Source organism: Doryrhamphus excisus, linkage group LG8 (assembly GCF_037039965.1).
Source record: "Doryrhamphus excisus strain RoL-2023G ecotype Guam linkage group LG8, RoL_Dexc_Guam_v1.1, whole genome shotgun sequence".
Classification (NCBI taxonomy): Eukaryota; Metazoa; Chordata; class Actinopteri; order Syngnathiformes; family Syngnathidae; genus Doryrhamphus; species Doryrhamphus excisus.
The window spans coordinates 22,462,319-22,486,819 of NC_136364.1; the positions used below are offsets into that span (position 1 = coordinate 22,462,319).

General features: G+C 40.7%; 1 protein-coding gene across 2 annotated transcripts in view; it reads right to left on the reverse strand.

Annotated features, from left to right (window-relative positions):
* Nucleotides 1-2,251: 2,251 nt before the first annotated feature.
* numbl (NUMB like endocytic adaptor protein) overlaps nt 2,252-24,501 on the reverse strand; it is a 64,860-nt gene continuing 42,610 nt past the window's right edge. For both annotated transcript variants that reach the window (XM_058080817.2, XM_058080816.2), the window contains exons 2-9: nt 16,320-16,470; nt 14,359-14,433; nt 13,398-13,472; nt 8,507-8,647; nt 7,476-7,686; nt 5,250-5,525; nt 4,099-4,278; nt 2,252-4,031 (exon numbers count right to left, since the gene is read on the reverse strand). In XM_058080817.2, coding sequence (XP_057936800.2) covers nt 2,944-4,031; nt 4,099-4,278; nt 5,250-5,525; nt 7,476-7,686; nt 8,507-8,647; nt 13,398-13,472; nt 14,359-14,433; nt 16,320-16,445 — 2,172 coding nt within the window. In that variant the 5' untranslated portion in view covers nt 16,446-16,470 and the 3' untranslated portion in view covers nt 2,252-2,943. The remainder of the gene's footprint in view (nt 4,032-4,098; nt 4,279-5,249; nt 5,526-7,475; nt 7,687-8,506; nt 8,648-13,397; nt 13,473-14,358; nt 14,434-16,319; nt 16,471-24,501) is intronic.

Sequence of the window (24,501 nt, forward strand, 5' to 3'; positions counted from 1 at the left end):
CAAAACAACCAAGCAAAAACGTTATTTTAATTAGTAAATCACATAATCTATGCCAAAAAAATACATTTAAAAGGCTGAAATCAGAAAAATTTTAATTTACATGTTAAAAACAATCAAATGGTTGCGGATAATCAATTAATCATCAATTGCTGTTAAGGGATATAAAAAGACAAGACCTGCGCAGTCGTATTATATTACTTTATTTATCTTTTGTACAATGTAATTACAAAACAAATATGTAGGTTTAAATACAAAAATTCTGTAAATAAAGATTAAAAATAAACTTCCACCGGTTTGCTTTGTTACTTTCACTAAACTAAGTTTTACAATCAAGTTCATGAGGTCATTTAGTTTGCTTCGAATTCGCAATTCATCGAAATATCATTGAGACAAAGAGTCCAGGGAAAGAACCTATTATCCGTGAATATCAAATCTCATCCTGTTTGGAGGGTTTTTTGGAACAAACATGATTTGTCAAGAAAGAAACAGATATTTGGGGAGTTCTAGGCATGGAGTTTTTTTTTTTTTTTTTGAGAAGGCAGCCTATCAGATAGGACCTCTGCCACATTTATTAGCGTAAGCAGTAAACAAGTAGCAAACACTGTCAGTGACTTTTCATACTTTTGACCACCCAGGGACTTAAAATCATACGTAGCACCTAGAAACATTTTCCTAGCATACCGCGGTTCCAGGTACGACGGTGGAGCCCGTTTAAGTCCACATCCTTGACTCAAGTTGACATAAGCGGCTGTCAACCTAACTTGGTGTGACATTTTTGACCTGGTTTTCCTCCCTTTGTGCAAAATTTAAATTCATTTTGTGAGCAGAAAGGAAGATGGACGCCTTTGGTCCTATACCATAACCGTAAATCTGCTTTGGCAAAAACATTTAGTAATACTACAACAAACGTCGACATAAACTGACCAATTTTGCACAGAATTGACTCCTTTAGGCCATAAAGGGGACCTATTAAGCTAATCTTCAGCACTTTGTATTGATTTGTGGACTCCTATAGAGCAAGCTACACACAGTTACATAACCATCACAGAAAGCTTTATAGTGCTTCCAGAATCTGCACCTATTCAGCTGTATTTCTTTGGATTTTGTGGTTCCTGCAATAATGGTCTGTTTTAACGTATTCCACCCACGGTCCGCCTACAGACACGCCTACTCCGCTGTGGTTGGTCATACTCACCAGTGCTTAAAAGGACTTCCGGTTTGTGTCGCAAGCTGTGAACGATATAGGAGTTGATAACAAACGGCGATGTATCTTTTTAAAATGGGATTTTATCTGACTTACAGCCATGCCCATATAAGGAAGTCCGCCCCTCTGTGACATCACATAGGGGCAGCTTCACCACGCCTTCTGAAACAGAGCATTTTCAGCCATCCCAAACTTCTTTTAGGGCTCACTTCAAATTGCGCAAACTTAATTATCTGAAACTTTAGCATCGAGAATAGAACATGCTAACGACATTAATGGGTCAGAAAAGTGGAAAAAGCATAATAGGTCCCCTTTGGGTTTAGCGGGCGCTTTTTTCGTAGTAATGAGAATACAGTGGACCGGACTTAAGTTGGTCAACGATGCGGTTAGTTGACATAAACGGGCTCCACTGTTGATTATCAGAATGTAAATGTCGAACAATAAGATGAAGTTATAAATAAGTTTTAAGAGCGGACTAACACGATTTCGTCGTTCACATTTTCACTCTTTTCTCCTCTCATCGCTCGGCTGTTATTCTTTCTAACGACGTACTTGTTCTCCTTCAACTCGTTCACATACACGATGCTTTTTGTCGCTCGTTCCCGTGTAGAACCGCTGCAACTCGACTCTTGATTAGCCTGGATACCCTGTTTTTGGAAGGTAGTGCGTCATATTTGTAGTCCTTGTGTTGGATACTCTGACAGAAATGGCCGCCGGAGCTAAAGCTAACTTGTACTGGTTTGTGCGGAGGAGCAAAAGTGGACGCTGTACATGTGAAAGCTGACAGTGGAAGCAGTACGCCGCTATGTACACAAAATACGTTGCAGCCCTGGGGATTCGGTCCATGACTCCACACCCACAAATCCTAGACTTTCTTATTTAAACCGGATCAACTACAGTGGAACCCGTCTAAGTCTTGACATAAGCGGTTGTTGACATAACCATCTGCTTACCAAAGACGAGGACTGAACGGCAGTTTTTGAAATGTTAGTTTCCACCCACATTTTCCATTTTGAGTTAACAATACTACACCATGTCGACACCTCATTGAGTACTTTATAGTAAGAATAATGACACGTTGGACCAGGACCCGATGGTCAACTAAGACGGGCGGTCAACATAAACAGGTTCCGCTGTATTTGATGTCTGCGGTACTGTTTGTTTTCCTGGTCTTTTTATCAAGAGTTCAACTTAAATAAATATATAGGATAAAAATATCTTGGATTTGAAGTAAATATAACTTGTCAACATGAAAATAAAGTACAATAAATAAAATACTTTTGGCAATAAGTCAGCGAGTCCTCGAGGGAACATATAATTAGGTGTTTCCGAGACGAGCAACAATCTGGAATCCGGTCAGTCCAAGAACGCTTCGGTTTCTTCACGTCATTCCTGAAGAAATCGGAATCGTGAGATCGGAATGCGTCCGAGTGGAACACTTTTCAAACGTGGAGGGACTTGCAGCTGCTGAAGCAAAGCCGGAGTGCAGATATGAATGCAAGAAAGAAGGTGAGGGGGCGGGGTTTCGATCATCACATGATCACTTAGAGATGCCCTCCAAAAGTCAGCCCAGCAGTCTGTAAAGCTCTTGGTGAAGTCTGAAGAAAGCAAGACCATTATGGTTGAGATGCTCCACCAAGAGGCTGCTGGGCGTCGCCGCTCCGACACGAGACCACATTCGAGAGCTAAAGGAGAGAAGCTGGAGCAAGTTCTCCTTTTGTGACTGCGGGGCCCTCATCTTAGAGCTCGATCTCAAACGTCTTTTGCAGGTTGTTGGAAAAAGGGTTGGGCGCCGCCGCTGGTGCTGTTGCAGAAGTCTTGCTTCCGGGCGCCTGGGCCGCTGGTTTGGTCTCAAGCGCGGCCCACTTGGCCTCGAAACGGTCGTCGTCTTTGGAAGTACCGGCCACGGGGGCGGTCAACTGGCTTCCCTCTGGCGGCCAGCTACCGACGCTGCCGCTTCTGCCGCTGTTGGAGGTCCCGTTGGGAAGGGCGGCCGGGGTGCCGCTGTGTGGTGGGAGGCCGTTGATGGCTGTTGAAAGCGGAGGAGTGGAGGAGAACGGCGTGCAAAAACCACCCGTGGGTCCAACCGCACCGGGTGCTCCTGAGTAAGAATGATGGGTTCCCACTTTAGGGCCCCCAACTCCGCAGCCAATGGCACCTCCAGCGCCGGATGAGCCTGTGGCCGTGCAGAAGACGTTGGCCACCATTTGAGATGGAGTGATGCCCACCACGGGTACGCTGACGGTCGGGTAGGTCATGCTGCTAGCCAAACCCGGCATGTATGTTTGCATGGGAACGAAAGCCGGTTGGACGGGCTGACTGGCGTACATCCCGACAGGAGCCGGGGTTGCATCGAAGGCCAAAGGAAAGGCCTGCATGGCGCTTGGGAGGGAGCCCCGGGGCCCAGGGAGAGAGGGCTGCATCATGGGGGCTCCGGACATACTTGGACCAGACATTGTGGGGATGGACATGGAAGGCAGGGACATCGGTGGGCTGGAAATGGGAGGGCCCGGTATCAGGGGGACAGATGATATGGAGATAGGTGGAAGCGGCATTGGAGAGGGGCCTGCGACGAGGGGTTTGGACACGGACATACTGGACGCCGGGGCCTGACTGGACATCTGCTGACTTGATACAGACGGCGGCCCCGGAATGGTGGGGATGGCAGGGCCCGGCGGGGGCGTCTGCTGAGCCTTGACCGCCTTGGAGACCTCTTCCAGCCATCTTTCTGCCTCGGATGGAGTACGTTTGTGCCCACTCTGCATCGCCACGGCGACGGGAGGAGGAGAATGAAGAGGAGCGTCTGGCTGAACCCAGGATGATGCAGCTGAAGAAACAAAGTGAGGCATTCAGAGCAGAAGTCTACTAAGCGGGATGTGATGATTCCTCGTTACCCTGCATCGATGCTGGCGGCGGGGGCAAGGCTGCGGGCGCAACGCAGGTCGGCAGGCCACCCGCAGAGGAACAGGGATTGGAGAATGGATCGTCGGAAGGCTTCGTGAAGGAGGTGTTGATCTGACAACACAGGGCATTGATGTCCCCCTCGCCTGCCAAAGCCATGTCCATCTCTAGCACTGGCAAGAAAGGGACACAAAAAGGGGGGCGGAGAGCAGAGATTGAATTCACGGAAGAGTGTTGGGTGAGGTTCGGTGTGAAATAGGGAGGGTTGGACACACGGAAGAATCATTTAATCATTCATTTTCTACCGCTTTTTCCTCACGAGGGTCGCGGGGTCCCAGCGGTTTTTTGGGTGAGAGGCGGGGTCCACCCTGGACTGGTGGCCAGCCAATCCCAGGGCACATTTAGACAAACAACCATTCACACTCACATTCATACCTATGGACAATTTGGAGTGGCCAATTAACCTAGCGTGGGAGGAAACCGGAGTACCCGGAGAAAGGGTGGAATTGAACCCTGGTCTCCTAGCTGTGAGGTCTGCATGCTAACCACTCGACCACCGTGCCGCCTAAGAATCATTTATTCATTCATTAATTTTCTGCCGCTCCAGCGGGGGTGCTGGAGCCTATCCCAGCTGTCTTCGGCCGAGAGGCGGGGTACACCCTGGACTGGTGGCCAGCCAATCACAGGGCACATATAGACAAACAACCATTCACACTCACAGTCATACCTATGGAAACTTCAAGTTGCCAAGTGACAGCCTCAAACCATCAATCATTCATTCATTTTCTAACGCTAATCTTCACAACGGTCGCGTGGGTGCTGGAGCCTATCCCAGCTGTCTTTGGCCGAGAGGCGGGGTACACCCTGGACTGGTTGTCAGCCAATCACAGGGCACATATAGACAAACAACCATTCACACTCACATTCATACCTATGGACAACAACCGGAGTATCCTAACCCTAACCCTAACCCTAACCCTAACCCTAACCCTAACCCTAACCCTAACCCTAACCCTAACCCTAACCCTAACCCTAACCCTTAAACCCAAGATTCCTAACCCTAAGCACATTTCTACTATGGCTGATATTAAAAACGGGAATTTAATGGCAAAAAAAAGAAGACAAACCAAACTTTCCAACTGACCAGAGTTCTTGGCCTCAAAGTCAAAGTCGGTCTTGCGTTGCAGGGTGGACGGCAGGTCATTGAGACGGAGTGACAGCTGCCTCTTGAAGGGGGAGTTTTTCTGACTGAGAGCTGGGAATCCCCGGAATGAGCCTTGACGCACAAGTTGTTCGATGGGCGCGTGGCGGCGAGGGATGGCGTGAGGCCCGCCAGGTTCTGGTCGTTCCATGGGTGACGCCGCACCCTCGGGCGGAGAAGCGGTACCGGGCGGCAGGGCGGCATGAACGGAAGACTGGTCTGGAGGAAGGAGGGCGGAGATTTAGCTTTAACAAAATATGGAGGGTGTAAATATGAGAAATTCCGAACGTGAGAGATCTGCATCCCGACAAACTACAACCACAACATTAGCCACGTTTACATGGACCCAAATATTCCAATTCCATTCGGGTTATTTGCTCAAACGGAAAGAATGTAACCTCATTCCGAAAGAAAAGTACCAATCCGAATGAATATATAATCGGATTCCCAGGGGTGGAATATTCCTTTCCCCAATCCGATTGAGATATCTTGGATCCGCTCAATCGGAAAGTTGTCAGACTTTTGTTGTTTTTCTTCTTCTGTTGTTTATTAGCGGTTGGCAAGCAGCTTTGGTGTGCATTAGCGCCATCTGTGGAACAGAATCTAAACCCTTCTATACGCCATTCACAAGTCAAGTTTTATTCAAAAAGAAAATATATATCTATATAAAAAATTATAAAATATTAGCAAGATTGAACTTTTCCTGTTCCCGGGTGCGTTCTTTCAGCGAATGCTGAGATATGACGTAACACGCAGCTCCGGATGTTCTTCCATTTAAAAAAATGGAGGCCGGCAATCGGCACTGGACTGCTAAGGAAAGTTTGTTTTTGATTCTGGACGAAGGAAAAACTGGCAATATGGAGTTATTCCAACAAGTGGAAGAAAAACTGGAGGAAGTCGTTATCACGTAATGTTGGTGTTTACGTTTTACTGGGCATGCCCCATTGACTATTCTGGTTGATTATAGCGCCACATGTAGACACGCCATTGGAATATTCCTTTCCATGGATACCATTGCTTTCGGAAAGGTCATTCGGACAGAGAAAAACTCGTAAAAACTTGTAAACGTGGCTAGTGACATGCGGTCAGCTGATGCAGAGCCGTGATGAATTTGCCCAATTCCTGATCAAATCGAGCAGAAAACTAAGATTTCACTAAGATTTGTTTTTCCCCTCCCGATTAAAAGTACAAGTTGGACCTACTTTCTGTGGTGAATGCCGCATGTCACCAGTATGATATTTGCAGAAACATTTATTCAATAACCATAACTTTATATATTCTCTTACATTATAAGAGTCTTGATTGAACCAGTCATGATGTGCTATATATATCACTATATTGACACTTACTATGGTACCCATTATGGCATTGGATGCTCATATCACCCAGTACTTTGGTACATTATTTAAAAAAACAAAAAAAACAAAAAAAAACCTTAAACTGTATTATGGAAAGCAGGAAGTGAACAAATGTAACAGTTACTGATTGTGAAAGTACCAGATGGAGGGGTAGGATTTAATAAGCTTTGCTTCTTCCTACTCCTTTTGGACATGTGGAACTGTGAAAATAAAAATAAAAATAAAAATAAAAATAAAAATAAAAATAAAAATGAAAATGAAAATGAAAATGAAAATGAAAATGAAAATGAAAATGAAAATAAAAATAAAAACTATATTAGGAAAGCAGGAAGTGAACAAATGTAACAGTTACTGATTGTAAAAGTACCAGATGGAGGAGGGGTAGGATTTAATAAGCTTTGCTTCTTCCTACTCCTTTTGGACATGTGGAACTGGGAACTGATTATGGGATGCACTCAATTGGAATCTGATGCATGTTCAAATGAAATAAAACCATTACCATTACCATTACCATTACCATTACCATTACCATTACCATTACCATTACCATTACCATTACCATTATACAGCCTGTGTAACATCTTTAATGTAAGCTGGACATCATTATCAGTGCTGGTTGGCCAATAAAATGCAGCGAAATGTCACATGGTGCTGCAGTCCGCACCGTAACCCTGAAGAAACAATGACGTGTTTGAGTTCTCTGTGCTTGTCTCTGCCATCCTTCCATAAAGTCTAATGAGTGTTTTTAAAAGTACATTATTTATACATTTCTATATATACATTTATACATACAATGGTTTATGAGTCTCACCTTTATTCTTATCCTGCAGTTTGTCGTCGCGTTCACCGGCGGTGCTACCCTGTTGGCTGCAGGAAGAGTTCGTACGGAAGGAACCCTCGCGTACAAAAGATGTCCGAGTGGCGTCGAAAGACGCCGTCACGCCGCACTCCTTCTCCCGACGCTGTTTCCTCTCCAAACAGGCGGCAAAGGCACAGCCGACCGCGTGGCTCAGTCGCTCTCCCTGGTAGGAAAGAAATACAAAGCAAAAAGGATTTAAACAATCCACGATGTGGCGACTGTGTCTTCAACTGGTCATCAGATTGATTGATTGATTGATTGATACTTCTACTTACAATACAACACAACAGGGATCCTATCCCAGTTGTCTTCAGGCGAGAGGCGGGGGTCCACCCTGGACTGGTGGCCAGCCAATCACAGGGCACATATAGACAAACAACCATTCACACTCACATTCATACCTATGGACAATTTGGAGTGGCCAATGAAGCTAACATGTTTTTGGAATGGGGGGGGGGGGAGCCACCCATATACGGGGAGAACATCCAAACTCCACACAGAGATGGCCGAGAGTGGAATTGAACTCTGGTCTCCTAGCTGTGAGGCCTGCGAGTTAACCACTTGCACGCCGTGCAGCCCTAACGCTGTTTTAGGCCAATCCAATTGTTTACATTAGCTATGTTAATAGTTAGCATAGTTAACAATATTAACAAAGACAAATTAGATCAAATCAGTATTGTTTTTCCTACTGATAATGATATCGGTGATATCGGTGATATCGGTGATATCGGTGATATCGGTGATATCGGTGATATCGGTGATATCGGTGATATCGGTGATATCGGTGATATCGGTGATATCGGTGATATCAGTGTACCGTCCTGTCCTTTCATGCTGCTTAACAATACTACCAATGTCGACATAAACAGACCCATATTTTATGTCGACGTTAGCCGCCAACCATGTATGTCGACAACGACAGGGCCCATACAATACGACAGAAGAGTGTAGAATATTGTAGTGTACATATCAGGTCCCCTCACCGAGTCTTTGAGAGCCATGAAGCAGTGGCACATCCATCGTCTGGTGGTCCCGTCTCGGCAGATGTAGGAGAAAGCCTTGTCGTAGTTTCGATCAGGAGCACAAAAGGACACCTTCTCTATGGTCTGGTCCACTATGAGGTCCTGGATGGAATAAATAAGACAGATTTCACACATAGTAAAGTAGAACCTATATGTTATCTGTTATCCTATTAGTGTAGGGCAGGGGTCTCAAACTCAATTTACTTGGGGGCCACTAGAGCTAGGGTCTGGGTGAAACTGGTTTTCCCAAAAAAAACAACAAAAATGTAAAAAACTTCACTTTGGTTCCAAGAAAAGCTCTGATAAAACATCATTACAAATATCTTACTTTTTTTCTACACAAAATAAGATGAAAAATAAACAAATCAAGAATAAAGAAAATCAATCAATCAGTAATAAATAAATATAATAATAATAATAAAAACTTAAGAAAGCACATATAGTTGGTGGGTAGACAAATGATTTTTTTCAGATTAAAATGAACAAAGCATTATTAGAGCCCTGTAGACATGACAAAACACGACTATAGTCACATTTATACTCTTTTTATTTACAACATATTGCGCAACTGCAGGGTCTTGAGACACATGCTAACTCGCAAACTAGAGAGCTAGCGACCTAAACGGTAGCCTTCAAGTTATTTCCTTTCAACTTAAATAGCCAAAAACTTACCACTTCCACACGGATAGGGAGGATAACTATTAACAGTTATTTAACCTTTAACATGAACATGAATCAAACGTAATAATTTTTTCTGGGTACATGATACCATACAGCATCCATATCAAACTTGCGTGGGCCGCACTAACATTAAACTTTCATATCAAGGCGGGAGCCTGAAACTAGTGTCCTGCGGGCCGCGTGTTTGAGACCCCTGGTGTAGATGAATTGAAACAAATATAGAAACAAATATAGACATGATTAGAGTCAAAGTTTATAGTATAGGACATTTCCACTATGTGACTTTTTTTTTTCAAGCAAATATATGAAACATTACAGTGCATTTCTTACATCAATCAAAATATAACTTTCCATTATTTACATTTGTATTCAAGTATCTGATGACAAGCCCAAAAGGAGTAGGCTGAAGCAAAAGCTTATAAATGCCGACCCCTTTTTGCAAGATATAATCATGTTCATGACACTGTCTTGTTTTCCCCTGTTATTATTGTCATTGTAATATTGTTATTGTTATTCTCATTATCATTATTGTTATAATCTTTAGCATTATTTTTTTATTTTTTAATATTATTATCACCATTATTATAATCATCATTAATATTAGCATTTTCATCATTATAGTTGTAACAATTTTGACATTTTTATTATTATTTAATTTTACAGACATCATTGCTTCTTGTAGAGTGCTGTGTCATTCTGCAGTATTTGTGCTTTTATTGTCAATTTATTAGCCCACTTTCCCCCCTTAAGTGTAACATTTACATATCATTTTATGGATTGCATGTGTCTAATCTTGTGCATTAAAAAAAACAATAACTTGAGACTGTCTGAACACGTGACCAACCCAAACATCAGTTTCTTCTTGTTAAGCCCTACCTTGAAGTTTTTAGACGTGTTTTTTTTGTTTGTGTTTGTTGACTTACATTGGTATCGGAACCCGATACTGATAAGGGATTTAAACGAACCCATCCCTAATTTCCACGCCACGAAACACTTTTCGGCGCATCCAACAGAAGAGAATGCTACCAAAAGTATCGACACGAGACCCTCTTAGATCTCTCGGGTGTTTGCACTACTTGCCTTGCCTTCTATGAAAGCTTCATTCAGCCCGTCTTAGCGTCTATAAAGGCAAATTGGAGGGGGGGCATCACCTCTTTCACTCTTCAAAAACTAAATGAGAAGCAAACCCGAGAGCTGAGAGGCATATAAAGACACAAAAGAACACACACACTCACACACACACAGACACACACACATCCTTTCTCTCTTGTGAAAACAAAGAGAGGGGTGGACGAGGACAGGAGAGACAAGAGGAGGCCATTCATTGCAGCAAATTGGTGAATGGAGGGAAGCGCTGGTACCAAGGTGAAAGGCAGAGCGGAGTGTCGTCCTTTCAGAGAGACCACTGGTCATGTGATCTTTGCTTGATTCAGCGTGTCACCTCGTATTATCAGGACACACCTCCCCATATTGTCATGATGAATGGTTACGATTTAAGAGGGGCCGATGAGGGCTGGGTCAAATGCAGGAAAAATGGATTCTTCTGTGTGTGTGTGTGTGTGTGTGCGTACATGTGTGTGTGTGTGTGTGTATAAAAATGAGCCATCAGAAAAAGAAGACTGATGTGACTCTTGGCATGTCATCTATGCACAGAAAAGGATTTGAACTTTCTTTTCCGAGCGTGCATCATGAAGGTCACGTCCGGCACAGATGCGCCGTGCCGTCCATTCAGAGTCGAGCGTGTCACCGCTTCGTCATTGGTGGAGACCAACAAAAGGAAAGGTCATGAAGACACTGCCATTTTTCATATAAAACCACTGCTGTTGAGGTTTTTTTTTAGATGAATTGCTTCGGGTGAAATGAGTACACTTGAGTACACATGAGTGTCACACTAGAATATCTTCTTCTTTCTTAATTTATTTCAGAAATGCATACTATGTTACATTAGTATTAATAAAAATAAAAATAAAAATAAAAATAAAAATAAAAATAAAAATAAAAATAAAAATAAAAATAAAAATAAAAATAAAAATAAAAATAAAAATAAAAATAAAAATTTTATTTTTTTTTATTTTAAAATAAAAATTTATTTTAAAAATAAAAATAAAAATAAAAATAAAAATAAAAATAAAAATAAAAATAAAAATAAAAATAAAAATAAAAATAAAAATAAAAATTTTTTGACCTTGACCTTCATGATGCACGCTCGGAAAAGAAAGTTCAAATCCTTTTCTGTGCATAGATGACATGCCAAGAGTCACATCAGTCTTCTTTTTCTGATGGCTCATTTTTAAAAATTTTTATTTTTATTTTTATTTTTATTTTTATTTTTATTTTTATTTTTATTTTTATTTTTATTTTTATTTTTATTTTTATTTTTATTTTTATTTTGTTATTTTATTTTTATTTTTATTTTTATTTATTAAAATTAAAATTAAAATTAAAATTAAAATTAAAATTAAAATTAAAATTAAAATTACAAAATAATATTAATATTATTTTTTATATTAATATTTTATTTATTTATTATTATTATTATTATGTTTCTCACATATACACTTACAAAACAATACACTTACAATATATAAAAATATATATATACACACACACATATATATACACACACACACACATATATATATACATACATACATATACACACACAACACCTCATTACTACACATGTCTGAAAAGGAGCAGGAAGAAGCAAAGCCTATTAAATCCTACCCCTTCTCAACGCCAGAGCAGTTACCAATTCAATAAGTCATTTTTTCCACCCATATAATCACAGAATCTTACATAAGACAAAACAATATCACCAACACAAACAAAGGTAGTATTGTGTACAGTGTATTTGTGTTTTGCTGGTTCATCAAGGAACTCTGTCAAGGTATAGAAATGAAATATTGGTTCATATCAGTGTCTTTTTTTTTTTTTTTTACAGTGCATAGGGAGGTCAAACCGTGGTGTGGATATTTTAAAGTGGTGCTGGGGGGGGGGGGGTGAGCTTGAGCTTGTGTGTGTGTGTGTGGCCTTCCGACAATATAAAAAGAATGAAGTTCTCCATTGAACCCAGCGGCTCCTTTATTCCCTGCTGCTCTTTAGTCTGATCCGCTTTCAAAAGAGCCCCCAGTGAGCCGCACTCACCCTGGGAGGGCCTCTTAGTCGCCAGACATTCCTCAAGTGCAAGTTTGTCTGTGCTCCTTTGCCTCGTCACGTGACTAAGACTTAGGGATACGGGCACGGAATGACAGGAAATGTCTCCGTTGAATTAATTACGCTCTACTTGCACTTCATTAGGTACACCTGCACAGCCTAATCATAGCAATAATATTTGTAGACACTTCCTGTATGGGTCATGGCTAGTTCAAAGAGAGAAAACAATATAAATAATATATAATAATATGTAATGGCAACCAGAACAGGAAGTTATGTCAAAGGGGGCAAAGGGCAAAGTAACAAGGGCCTGCCAATATACCCCCCCCTCCCCCATGGGCCACTCCATCAACAACACAGGTCCTAAGTTTTTGTGTAAGTGTTCTTACAAAGAACACTAAACTCATCACACACCAACTTAACACTCAAAAGGTATAATTATGAAACCAGCTCAACCGAATCATTCATTTTCTACCGCTTATCCTCACAAGGGTCGCGGTTGTGCTGGAGCCTATCCCAGATGTCTTCGGGCAAGAGGCGGGGTACACCCTGGACTGGTGGCCAGCAAATCACAGGGCACACATAGACAAACAACCATTCACACTCACATTCATACCTATGGACAATTTGGAGTCGCTAATTAACCTAGCATGTTTTTGGAATGTGTTAGTGTTCTTACAAAGAACACTAAACTCATCACACACCAACTTAACACTCAAAAGGTGTATTATGAATTATGAAACCAGCTCAACTGAATCATTCGTGGCTAATTAACCTAGCATGCAAGCCCACGCATGACAAGGGAGAACATGCAAACTCCACACAGAGGAATTGAACTCAAGTCTCCTAGCTGTGAGGCCTGCACGCTAACCACTTGAGCGCCGTGCAGCCCAGGTCGTAAGTTCTCCGTCATAAATAAATCATCATTTTCAGACCATTGAAGTGCATTTGGACCATTCCCCATGGCACACTGGTCGGGAAATAGCCATCTAAGCGTGGCAACGTGTTTTCTTACCTTGGTTTTATCATCAACCACTCTGAGTCCATCCGCTGAAACCCACAATACCGCCTTTACTGTCTTTTTCCCGCTCTGTGGGGACAAAAGAACATGGGGGGGGAATGAATCATCCGCAGCATCGCAGCATCGCAGCATCACAGTTACATGTCTCACTTCTCTTGACTAGTGAGCTCATCGTCATGGTGATGTAACCAACAAGCTATTATTAGAATATAAAGTCACCTGTCTCAAAGGGAACGTACCAAATAGAACTTTTAACACACGTGACCCGACTCAACCTGCTTGGACCGTAAAATACACCCCATAAAAATGAGTCATGGAAAAGAAAAATACAGCCTTTGTACCAGTATGCACCAGTACAGAGACCCAGTTATTGCATAATCCCATTGAGAGGAGCTAAATGAGGAGGTGGAACGGGGATTTAATGAGAGGACAGCTGGTTTTTTTTTTTGGAGTCAACTACTTCAAATGGTTGACGGAGATGTAGCGAATGTAGCGATTTGATATGATTATGTATCCTGGTTGCTTGTCAGCAGAAACATATATCATCATATCATATCTGTTGTTTTTGAACATCATCTGAATCTGATGTTGACTACACAACGTTCACCCATCTCATTTTGTGCTCTGTTGGAAGTTGCACTGTAAAAGTGTCAGAAAAAGGACAGGAAGCAAAGGTAATTCCAGAGTATTGAATGTCTGAGTGTGAGTTGATAAGGTGCAGTAGAGTACAGACTGGAGTACAACACTGCACTGCAGCAGAGAAGCTGTGTGTGCCACAACATTAGGTACCCCTGCAGATCTAACACAAAACCAGAAACAAAAACAAATTCCAGCCTGAGATTAAACATACAATATCAGAAAAATATGAAGTCAGCATCATCTTTGTCAAGTATTAGGTCCCTTTGTGCAGTACGAGTAAATACTGTGGCATGTACAGTATGTCTCAGATACTCACAACTTTAAGCTTCTTCACTGCCTCCTCACACACGTGCATCCCTCTGGACTCCTCCACCTCCACCAAGCCCAGGTACTGCGGAGATAAGGGATGTGTTTATTTAAAGACATGCAGTACATTTGACAGGCATCACTTCCTGTTTCAGATATGCTTGACATACGATCCCCAGAAATGTAAAAAAAATAACATTAAAGACATACAATACATTTGACTGACATCACTTCCTGTTTCAGATACGACCCCCAGAAATGTGAAAAATAACATTAAAGACATACAATACATTTGACTGACATCACTTCCTGTTTGAGATATGCTTGACATACGATCCCCAGAAATGTAAAAAAAACTGTAGATAGTGGGTATATACTGTAGATAGACTCCAGGGTATATACTGTAGATAGTGGGTATATACTGTAGATAGACTCCAGGGTATATACTGTACATAGTGGGTATATACTGTAGATAGACTCCAGGGTATATACTGTAGATAGTGGGTATATACTGTAGATAGACTCCAGGGTATATACTGTAGATAGTGGGTATATACTGTAGATAGACTCCAGGGTATATACTGTAGATAGTGGGTATATACTGTAGATAGACTCCAGGGTATATACTGTAGATAGTGGGTATATACTGTAGATAGGCTCCAGGGTATATACTGTAGATAGTGGGTATATACTGTAGATAGACTCCAGGGTATATACTGTACATAGTGGGTATATACTGTAGATAGACTCCAGGGTATATACTGTAGATAGACTCCAGGGTATATACTGTAGATAGTGGGTATATACTGTAGATAGACTCCAAACTGTACCAATTTAAGGCACTAAGTCTGATTGCAGTGTCAATGAAGCCAAGTCTTCCTTTTTGTTCCCATGGTATCATTCTATCTCATCTTCTTTCTCCTAGAGCCCTCCCATCCCATCCCTCCCATCCCATTTCCATGTTCCCACACAATCATTTCCATAACTTAATAATGTCATCATCTCGGCTCATTTTGGATCTCCGTGATAATATTTGCTATGGGAGGTAATGACAGGCCTGTTTCTCATTAGAAAAATATTTTTGGGTGTGTTTCTACTGGTCAGCTCTGCAATTAGAAATCATCAGAAGCTGGTGTGAGCACTTGATTTAAACGTATAATGTTCTTATATAATCACTACACCAATGGATGTTAGCCTTTTTTTGTACACCAATCTGGTAATGGTAATGGTAATGGTAATGGTAATGGTAATGGTAATGGTTTTATTTCATTTGAACATGCATCAGATTCCAATTGAGTGCATCCCATAATCAGTTCCTAGTTCCACATGTCCAAAAGGAGTAGGAAGAAGCAAAGCTGTTACATTTGTTCACTTCCTGCATTTTATTTTTGTTATTTTTTTTTATTTAAAAATTTTTATTTTATTTTATTTATTTATTTATTTATTTATTTATTTATTTATTTATAATTTTTATTTTTTAATTATTTTTTTTAAATTTTATTTTATTTTTGTTTGTTCACTTCCTGCTTTCCATAATACAGTTTTAAGTTTTTTTATTGTTTTTTTTTAATAATGTACCTCATACCGAAGTATGAGGTGATATGACCATACAATGGGTACCATAGTAACTGTCAAGAAAGTGATTGACAATCTGATTATGAAGGTAACGTTCCTGTGTGGATAGGACCTTAACTTAGCCATTCCTTGTTTCAGTGATGATACTTGGTTTTATTTGCCCCCCAGGAGAAAGCTTCATAAAAAATAAACAAACAATCTTGCGGGCGAGAGGTCCAAAGCTAAGAAAAATAAACAAAGAATCCAACCCCCCTGAGTGGTCTTGATTTGACAGAATAATACCAACTAATGGCATAATTATCTGCGATAATGTCACTGATTTGTGACGCTAGCTTTAATAAATGACTGCTAAATAAAATAATAAAAGTATGAAGCGATCTGAAAACGGAGGCTTACCCGTACAGAGAAGTTACATTTGCCTTTGCGTACAGCCTCCTCGTCCGCCTGCCACTGATGTGGTCTGCTGGCCTCCGGCACGTAGGTGGGCTTCTTCCTCCTCAGGCTCTGGCGAAGCTTGTTCATCTCCGGGGTCACGTGCTCCCTGGTACTGTGGGCATCCGTATGGAACACAGGGAGACATACTTTATTGACGGCTTATCGGTTTATGTCATATGTTGCCAAAAACTCCTGTTTTGTCAGGAGTTATTGCTTCAATTTAATCGTGTTGCTCGTCGTTTTTAGCAAAATGCCAGCAATTGCAACTTTGTTTGGCAACATTTGGGGTTACAATGTTGAGGAGGAACATGATTGACCCAACAAACAATTAATGTTAGACGAGGAAGGTGGTGTCCGTGTGGTGTCTCGCTGCCACATCGTGTCTTTGGGGACGGTCATGTCAACAATCGTGTCTTCAAAGAAGGTTAAAGTCATATTAAATATTCATTATCACTTTCATTCCTTATTTATGAGCATTGATATGCATTTTAAATTGTTTTATATCATGTAAAAAATGTAAAACTATAATTATAAAAAATATAAAAACCTAATTTTGAACATTCATTCATTAATTTTCGCCAGCCAATCCCAGGGCACATATAGACAAACAACCATTCACACTCACATTCATACCTATGGATAATTTGTAGTCGCTAATTAACATAGCATGTTTTTGGAATGTGGGAGGAAACCGGAGTACCCGGAAAAAACCCACACATGCACGGGAAGAACATGCAAACTCCACACAGAGATGCCTGAGGGTGGAATCGAACTGAGGTCTCCTAGCTGTGTGGCCTCGGCCCTGACCAGTCTCCAACGTGCAGCCCCTTTTGAACATGTCTAATGGAATTCCATTTACATTATTCCTTATGGGGGGGGGCTGCACGGTGAATGAGTGGTTAGCTCGCAGGCCACACACGTAAAATAGCTCCATTTAAGAGTCTTAGGGAACCTGAGGTCCACGAAAATAAACGGTTTTGAGTACTTGGTCCTGTTAGTTCACGACTAAGCTATTTGACCCTTTTGGGCTAATACTTCTTGATAGTAAGATAACCACCATGACGGGACATGGGCCTTAGAATTGATTAATTATGGCTTGAATAGGATTGGTTGTTAGAATTTGAACGACTCCACTTCCGACTCCTTGTTTTGATTCACATTTTTGATTCTGATACTTTTATAAGGCAGGGCACTAAATTAGGACACTAATTATAGAGATGAAATGTCTGATTTTCCCCATGATTTTTGAAAATAATATCAACATTATCAACGGCTGCAGGCCACACAGCTAGGAGACCCTAGTTCGATTCCCCGCTCAGGCCATTTCTGTGTGGGGTTTGCATGTTCTGTGGCTTTTCTCCGGGTACTCTGGTTTCCTCCCAAACATGCTAGGTTAATGGACTCCAAATTGTCCATCGGCATGAATGTGAGTGTGCCTGAAGACAGCTGGGGTAGGCTCCAGCACCGCCACGACACCTCGTGAGGATAAACGGTAGAAAATGAATGAATATTCCTTATGGGAAAATGGTTAAGTCGGACCTTCTGGAACAAATAAATAATGCTAACCCAGGGTACACACACACACACACACACACACACACACACACACACCTTGCTACATCATACCCAACACATAAAAAGCAACTGGTGTGTGTACCCGTACTTGGTCAATATTATCTGTGTAGCAGAAATTGATGTGTGTATTTTGCAAACAGCACATCAATAATGACTTCCAGTGTAAATATCAAAGTCACACAAAAAAAACACAATATTCCCGATAGGAGTTTGTGTCCTTTTTTCATTCCAATAGCCAGGATTAAATCACTATGCCTCAATAACGTAACAATTACATCCATTTACATTTCACATACAAGTAACAATTAAAATAAAATAAAATAAAATAAAATAAAATAAAATAAAATAAAATAAAATAAAATAAAATAAAATAAAATAAAATAAAATAAAATAAAATAAAATAAAATAAAATAAAATAAAATAAAATACACAGAATATAAGATCCTTATAAAGGATCCAGGAGAAGGTGTCATACATACCATATGGAAACACAAACACAAAAACATAACATCCTCCCCAAGTAGTATAAGAAATGAATAATAAGCAAAGAAGCACTTAAGTCGAGTTTATCTCCATTCATTCCGTTTTGATCTCTTCATATCCTGAGTTGATGAGAGTAAAGATTGTTTTCTTACCCTCTTCGTACCCCAGAAACCGGCATGCTGGCTACAACAGGGTGTGAAATTACACAACCCCTCCACTGCAGGCATGTAGTATCCATATGCAAAGCGTGAATCTGCACACTGGAGAGGAGAGGAACCTTGCTCTGCTTCACACATGGAGCATGGTGTGTATTCAAATACAGTATATATATATATATTTATACACACACACATACCCAGACACATCACTTCTGGTCATCAACACTGCTTAGCGGTAACGAGCGGCGTGCCGGAAGCATACGCGCATTTCCTGTCTCTCATGCCTGACAGACGTGTGTGTAACGTGGAGTACGGACATGCCAACGCAACACAAAACGGCTCGAGTGGCATTACTCATTCCCGGCATGTGGGACACGCTCAATGCCAACAACGGACACACACACACACATCCTCAATGTGCACACACGCCGCAGCTTGTGCCACTCATTTCTGGGAATCGGGCCAAGCACCCAAGTGTATTAGAACAGGGAGAAGCAAAAAGTAAGTGGTAGCTGGGAAATACACAATCCCCGTAGGACTGTCACCATATTGGGAAGATGGGGGTGGGGTGGACTGGACAACTGAGACTTTTTCACTGACATGAAAAAGATGCAAATATGTTAGTATTGATTTAATACCAAGTACATACAGGGTTGGTATTGCCAAAAAACAATACTGATACATATATTTGACAATACTTGGTTTTTCATGGTTCATAATTAGAATCACAATTCTTTATACAGGACTTTATGCCCCTGTACTGTATCGTTCCATGAAATTGAGAGCCAAAACAAAGCACTCTAAGTAAATGTGACTGCTAATAACACACCATGGGGCCAAAGGGAGTTGCAAGTGCCAGCAATTTGAATATTTGCATCATTTTCAACATACTTCAGTAAGAACGCTTTGCACCGCATCCTGTTCACTGCGATAACAAAATAAGGGTGTTGACCGAGGGTGGAATTGAACTTGGGTCTCCTAGCTGTGTGGCCTGCAGCCGTTGATAATGTTGATATTCATTCATTCATTTTCTACCGCTTATCCTCACGAGGGTCGCGGGGATGCTGGAGCCTATCCCAGCTGTCTTCGGGCGAGAGAGAGGCGGGGTACACCCTGGACTGGTGGCCAGCCAATCCCAGGGCACATATAGACAAACAACCATTCACACTCACATTCATACCTATGGACAATTTGGAGTGGCTAATTAACCTAGCATGTTTTTGGAATGTGGGAGGAAACCGGAGTACCCGGAGAAAACCCACGCATGCACGGGGAGAACATGCAAACTCCACACAGAAATGGCCACTTTAAAAGTGGAATTGAACCCTGTTCTCCTAGCTGTGAGGTCTGCACACTAACCACTTGACCACTGTGCAGCCCCTATGGACAATTTGGAGTGGCTAATTAACCTAGCATGTTTTTGGAATGTGGGAGGAAACCGGAGTATCCGGAGAAAACCCACGCTTGCACGGGGAGAACATTCAAACTCCACACAGAAATGGCCGAGGGTGGAATTGAACTCGGGTCTCCGAGCTGTGTGGCCTGCAGCTGTTGATAATGTTGATATTATTTTCAAAAATCATGAGGAAAATCAGACATTTCATCTCTATAATTAGTGTCCTAATTTAGTGCCCTGCCTTATAAAAGTATCAGAATCAAAAATGTGAATCAAAACAAGGAGTCGGAAGTGGAGTCGTTCAAATTCTAACAACAGCCAATCCTATTCAAGCCATAATTAATCAATTCTAAGGCCCATGTCCCGTCATGGTGGTTATCTTACTATCAAGAAGTAGTAGCCCAAAAGGGTCAAATAGACTAGTCGTGAACTAACAGGACCAAGTACTCAAAACTGTTTATTTTCGTGGACCTCAGGTTCCCTAAGACTCTTAAATGGAGCTATTTTCGGTGTAAAAATGCCAAATGAGACTAATAACACCAAGTTTGCATTCCTCTTTCTGAGCCTCAAGTTGCGAAACAAGGAGCAGCGGTGTAGTAAACAGCCTTTAACCGAGTCACTGGAGACCCATCAGGGCGGGGACATTAGCGAGCGACTTGTAAACGCCTTCCATCGCCGTGACCTCACCCTGTCAACAAGAACCATATGCACGGCTCACTTGAAGCTCAGTGAAAAGACGTGGGCTGCCAGCGAAGGATGGGAAGCATAAATAAATGAAAGGTCCAAACGAAGACCATCATCTCTGGCACTTTAGAGTAGACTACACATTCAGGTGGACTGGAGCCAGAAGAACAAAATGAGCCTTTTCCTTTCCAAACATCTGCAATACATTCCCTCACTAGACTCCCATCCTTACATATTTTGTAGTATTTGAAGTCTCTTCATCCTGGCTAAGCACTTGTCATCACTGGTTGCGTTTTCTTTGGTGGAATATGAGTGGAATATATGTAGGACGCAGAAGATGACAGCTCTGATGACATTAATGGAGACATGCTACCTGACAAACATCTGTAGACTGAGATCCCAGGTGAAGCTGAAGAACGGGACTGTAATGGTAATGGTAATGGTAATGGTAATGGTAATGGTTTTATTTCATTTGAACATGCATCAGATTCCAATTGAGTGCATCCCATAATCAGTTCCCAGTTCCACATGTCCAAAAGGAGTAGGAAGAAGCAAAACTTATTAAATCCTACCCCTCCATCTAGTACTTTTACATTTGTTCACTTCCTGCTTTCCTAATATAGTTAATTTTGTATAATTTTAAATCTTTTAAATTTTTTTAAATATTTTGTATTTTTAAAACAATATATATATTTTTTATATTTTTGAATTAATTAATTTTTTATTTTATTTTTGTCACATACCGAGTACGAGGTGATATTTTTTTAAACCTTCAATGTGGAATTCCAAAACATTCCAACATTCCAAAACAACAGCCACATAGTCCTGCCACAATGCATGCAGTCAGTAACTGTTACATTTGTTCACTTCCTGCTTTCTAAATTAAATTAAATTAAATTAAATTAAATTAAATTAAATTAAATTAAATTAAATTAAATTAAATTAAATTTTTGTCCTGTACCAAGTAGCCATAATGGGTACCATAGTAAGTGTCAATATAGTGATATATATAGCACATCATGACTGGTTCAAGACTCTTCATCCTTGTATTTAGCAAATTTATTTTATTTATTAATTTATTTTATTAATTTTTATTAATTTTTTGGGTGTTTTTAAACATTTTTTAAAAAATTTTTTTGTCCCGTACCAAAGTACTCGGTGATATGAGCATCCAATGCCATAATGGGTACCATAGTAAGTGTCAATATAGTGATATATATAGCACATCATGACTGGTTCAAGACTCTTCATTCTTGTATTTAGCAAATTTATTTTATTTATTAATTTATTTTATTAATTTTTAATAATTTTTTGGGTGTTTTTAAACATTTTTTAAATTTTTTTTATTTTTTGTCCCGTACCAAAGTACTCGGTGATATGAGCATCCAATGCCATAATGGGTACCATAGTAAGTGTCAATATAGTGATATATATAGCACATCATGACTGGTTCAAGACTCTTCATCCTTGTATTTAGCAAACATCAACTGCTTGTATTGTTTCTTGAATTGGCTCATCGTTGTGCATTGTTTGATTTCCTTACTCAATCCATTCCATAGTTTGATTCCACATACTGAAATGCTATGGCTAGCATAACGTAGTCCTAGCATAGAAGTGTTTCAAATGTACTTCTTCCCTGAGATCATATTTCTCCTCTCTTGTAGAGAAGTATTGGATGACATTTTTAGCTAATTGGTTGTTTTTAGCCTTATGCATTATTTTAGCTGTTTGAAGATGAACTATTTGACTGTGAAAACCAGTAAGCTACCAATGGTACAAGTACTTGTACCCGGGTATGTGTACAATATGTGTGCTTTTCTTCTGTCTAAAGACGGCATGACCTCATCAGTTCCCAGCTGTGTTTGGTGGTCGCCAGATGTGGTTCCAGAATTTTTGCCTGGAACTCTGTCTCACACACGCAGCATTTGTCCATCCCTCATCCAGATGTTTTCTGTTCAACAGCGGCTCCAAGCTTTTGGCTACATGGCACACACTCCTCCCACCAGCTTCTTGGAAACCAGATGGTGGTGAAACACGCCTCATGTGAGAATTGAGGAGGAGACAACGTTTGTATGTGCACGAGTGCACTAACTCCAAAGAACTTTTAGGATATCGGGATGCTCTCATATAATTTATGACACCTATATTCTCTACACGTAACATAAGTACCGTATTTTCCGGACTTTAAGTCACATTTTTTTCACGGTTTGGTTGTTCCTGCCAATTATACTCCAAATTGGTTTGCAAAAAATTACAATGTAAACAACTTCATCAACTTATAAAGAATGGAACATAAATATCCCCAAACAGACAATCACTGCATATTCTGTAGATTACAAACTGCAAGTAAACTAGCTATACTTAATCACTGCAACAACAGACTTTTATTGCAGGTTAGGATTATCTCACAACAGGCACAATAATCCCAATAAATAAATAAATCACAAAATAAAACACATGCTACTGTTGCCACAGTAATGCATACCAAGCTAAAACTCAACTCTGAACCCCCAACATCACTTCCTGTTTGCCTGCCACTCAGCTCCCCTAGGGAACACATTTATGGTAACACACGAGGACTCAGCAAGTCTTATTTATGTCTTAGGGAAGTCTTATTTATGTCTTAAATGGCTTATTATGTCTACTGTATGGAGTAATATGAGTGTAATGGTGACTGTAGTAGTGTACTTCATGTCTAGAGGACTCTAATAATGTTAAAAAAACATATTTAGATGGTTGAAATCAGTTTTTCTATGCTATGGCAGTCGGGACAGGAACACATTAACCATGATGAACTCGGGATTACTGCATGCTAGCTAATTTCACCGATTGGATTAGTGCATTTGTTGTAGTTATTATTTATTTAGGTTTTATTTGACTGTACTTAATGCTTATATGGATGTTTGTGCTACATACAAATGTGCAGCTTTCCAAATGGTTGATAGTATAAGCATAATGTGTTCATTCATCGAATGAGATGTGATCTGGCATCGGCGTGAGGGAAGGGGTGCTGCAATAATATCTGTATATTGGATATCAGAAAGAATTCCAATATCCAACATAAAAATTCTGATGGGAATCCCCGTTGGTGAAATGGTACATGCCTTTCTGGTTAGAGCGCATGGATTCATCCCTGGCCGGAATTGCATCAGGATGTAAGGATGCTATTGAGTTGCTTGTGGTAAAATCAATGGATAAATAAATATGATGATAAATATGATGACAATAATGCAACTAAATTCTGCAAGCATCACAATATTTGTAGTTCCACCAGAAGGCCTTTGTGTACGTTTTAGCCACGGGAAGCGTTCCGCTATGAATAACGATTATAAAGGGCTTAAACGATGGTATGAAGTGATTTAGAAGCTGACAACAGACTTAAAGCAAAGACATCATGCACTCATTCGCTGACGCAGACGCACACACAGAAACCTGACCCACTTTCTGAGGCCTGCAGACTTGAACTGACACCGAGTAACCCGGATAAGAATGCACTTCTTTCATGCAAAGTCCCTCTCATCCTCCCACGCTCTCGTACAGTCAAAGTGGACGTCCACTCGTCACGGGAATTAATGTCATATCAATTGTGCTCGTTAATGATTTATTCAAACTGAAAGACACTGAAGCCCATAATGATGAGTGTATGAGATCTGTATACACACACACACACACACACACACACACACATAAACAATCTCACTTTCAGACAGGGCAACAGATGGTGTGTGTACGTGTGCACTAGCGTGGCTCCAAAATAACGAAGTATGATGAAGTAGAGATAAACGAGGTCACTTGTGTTTAGGCTGAAGTCTGAAACAGGACGGGGCGGCCTTATTTATTGTACTGT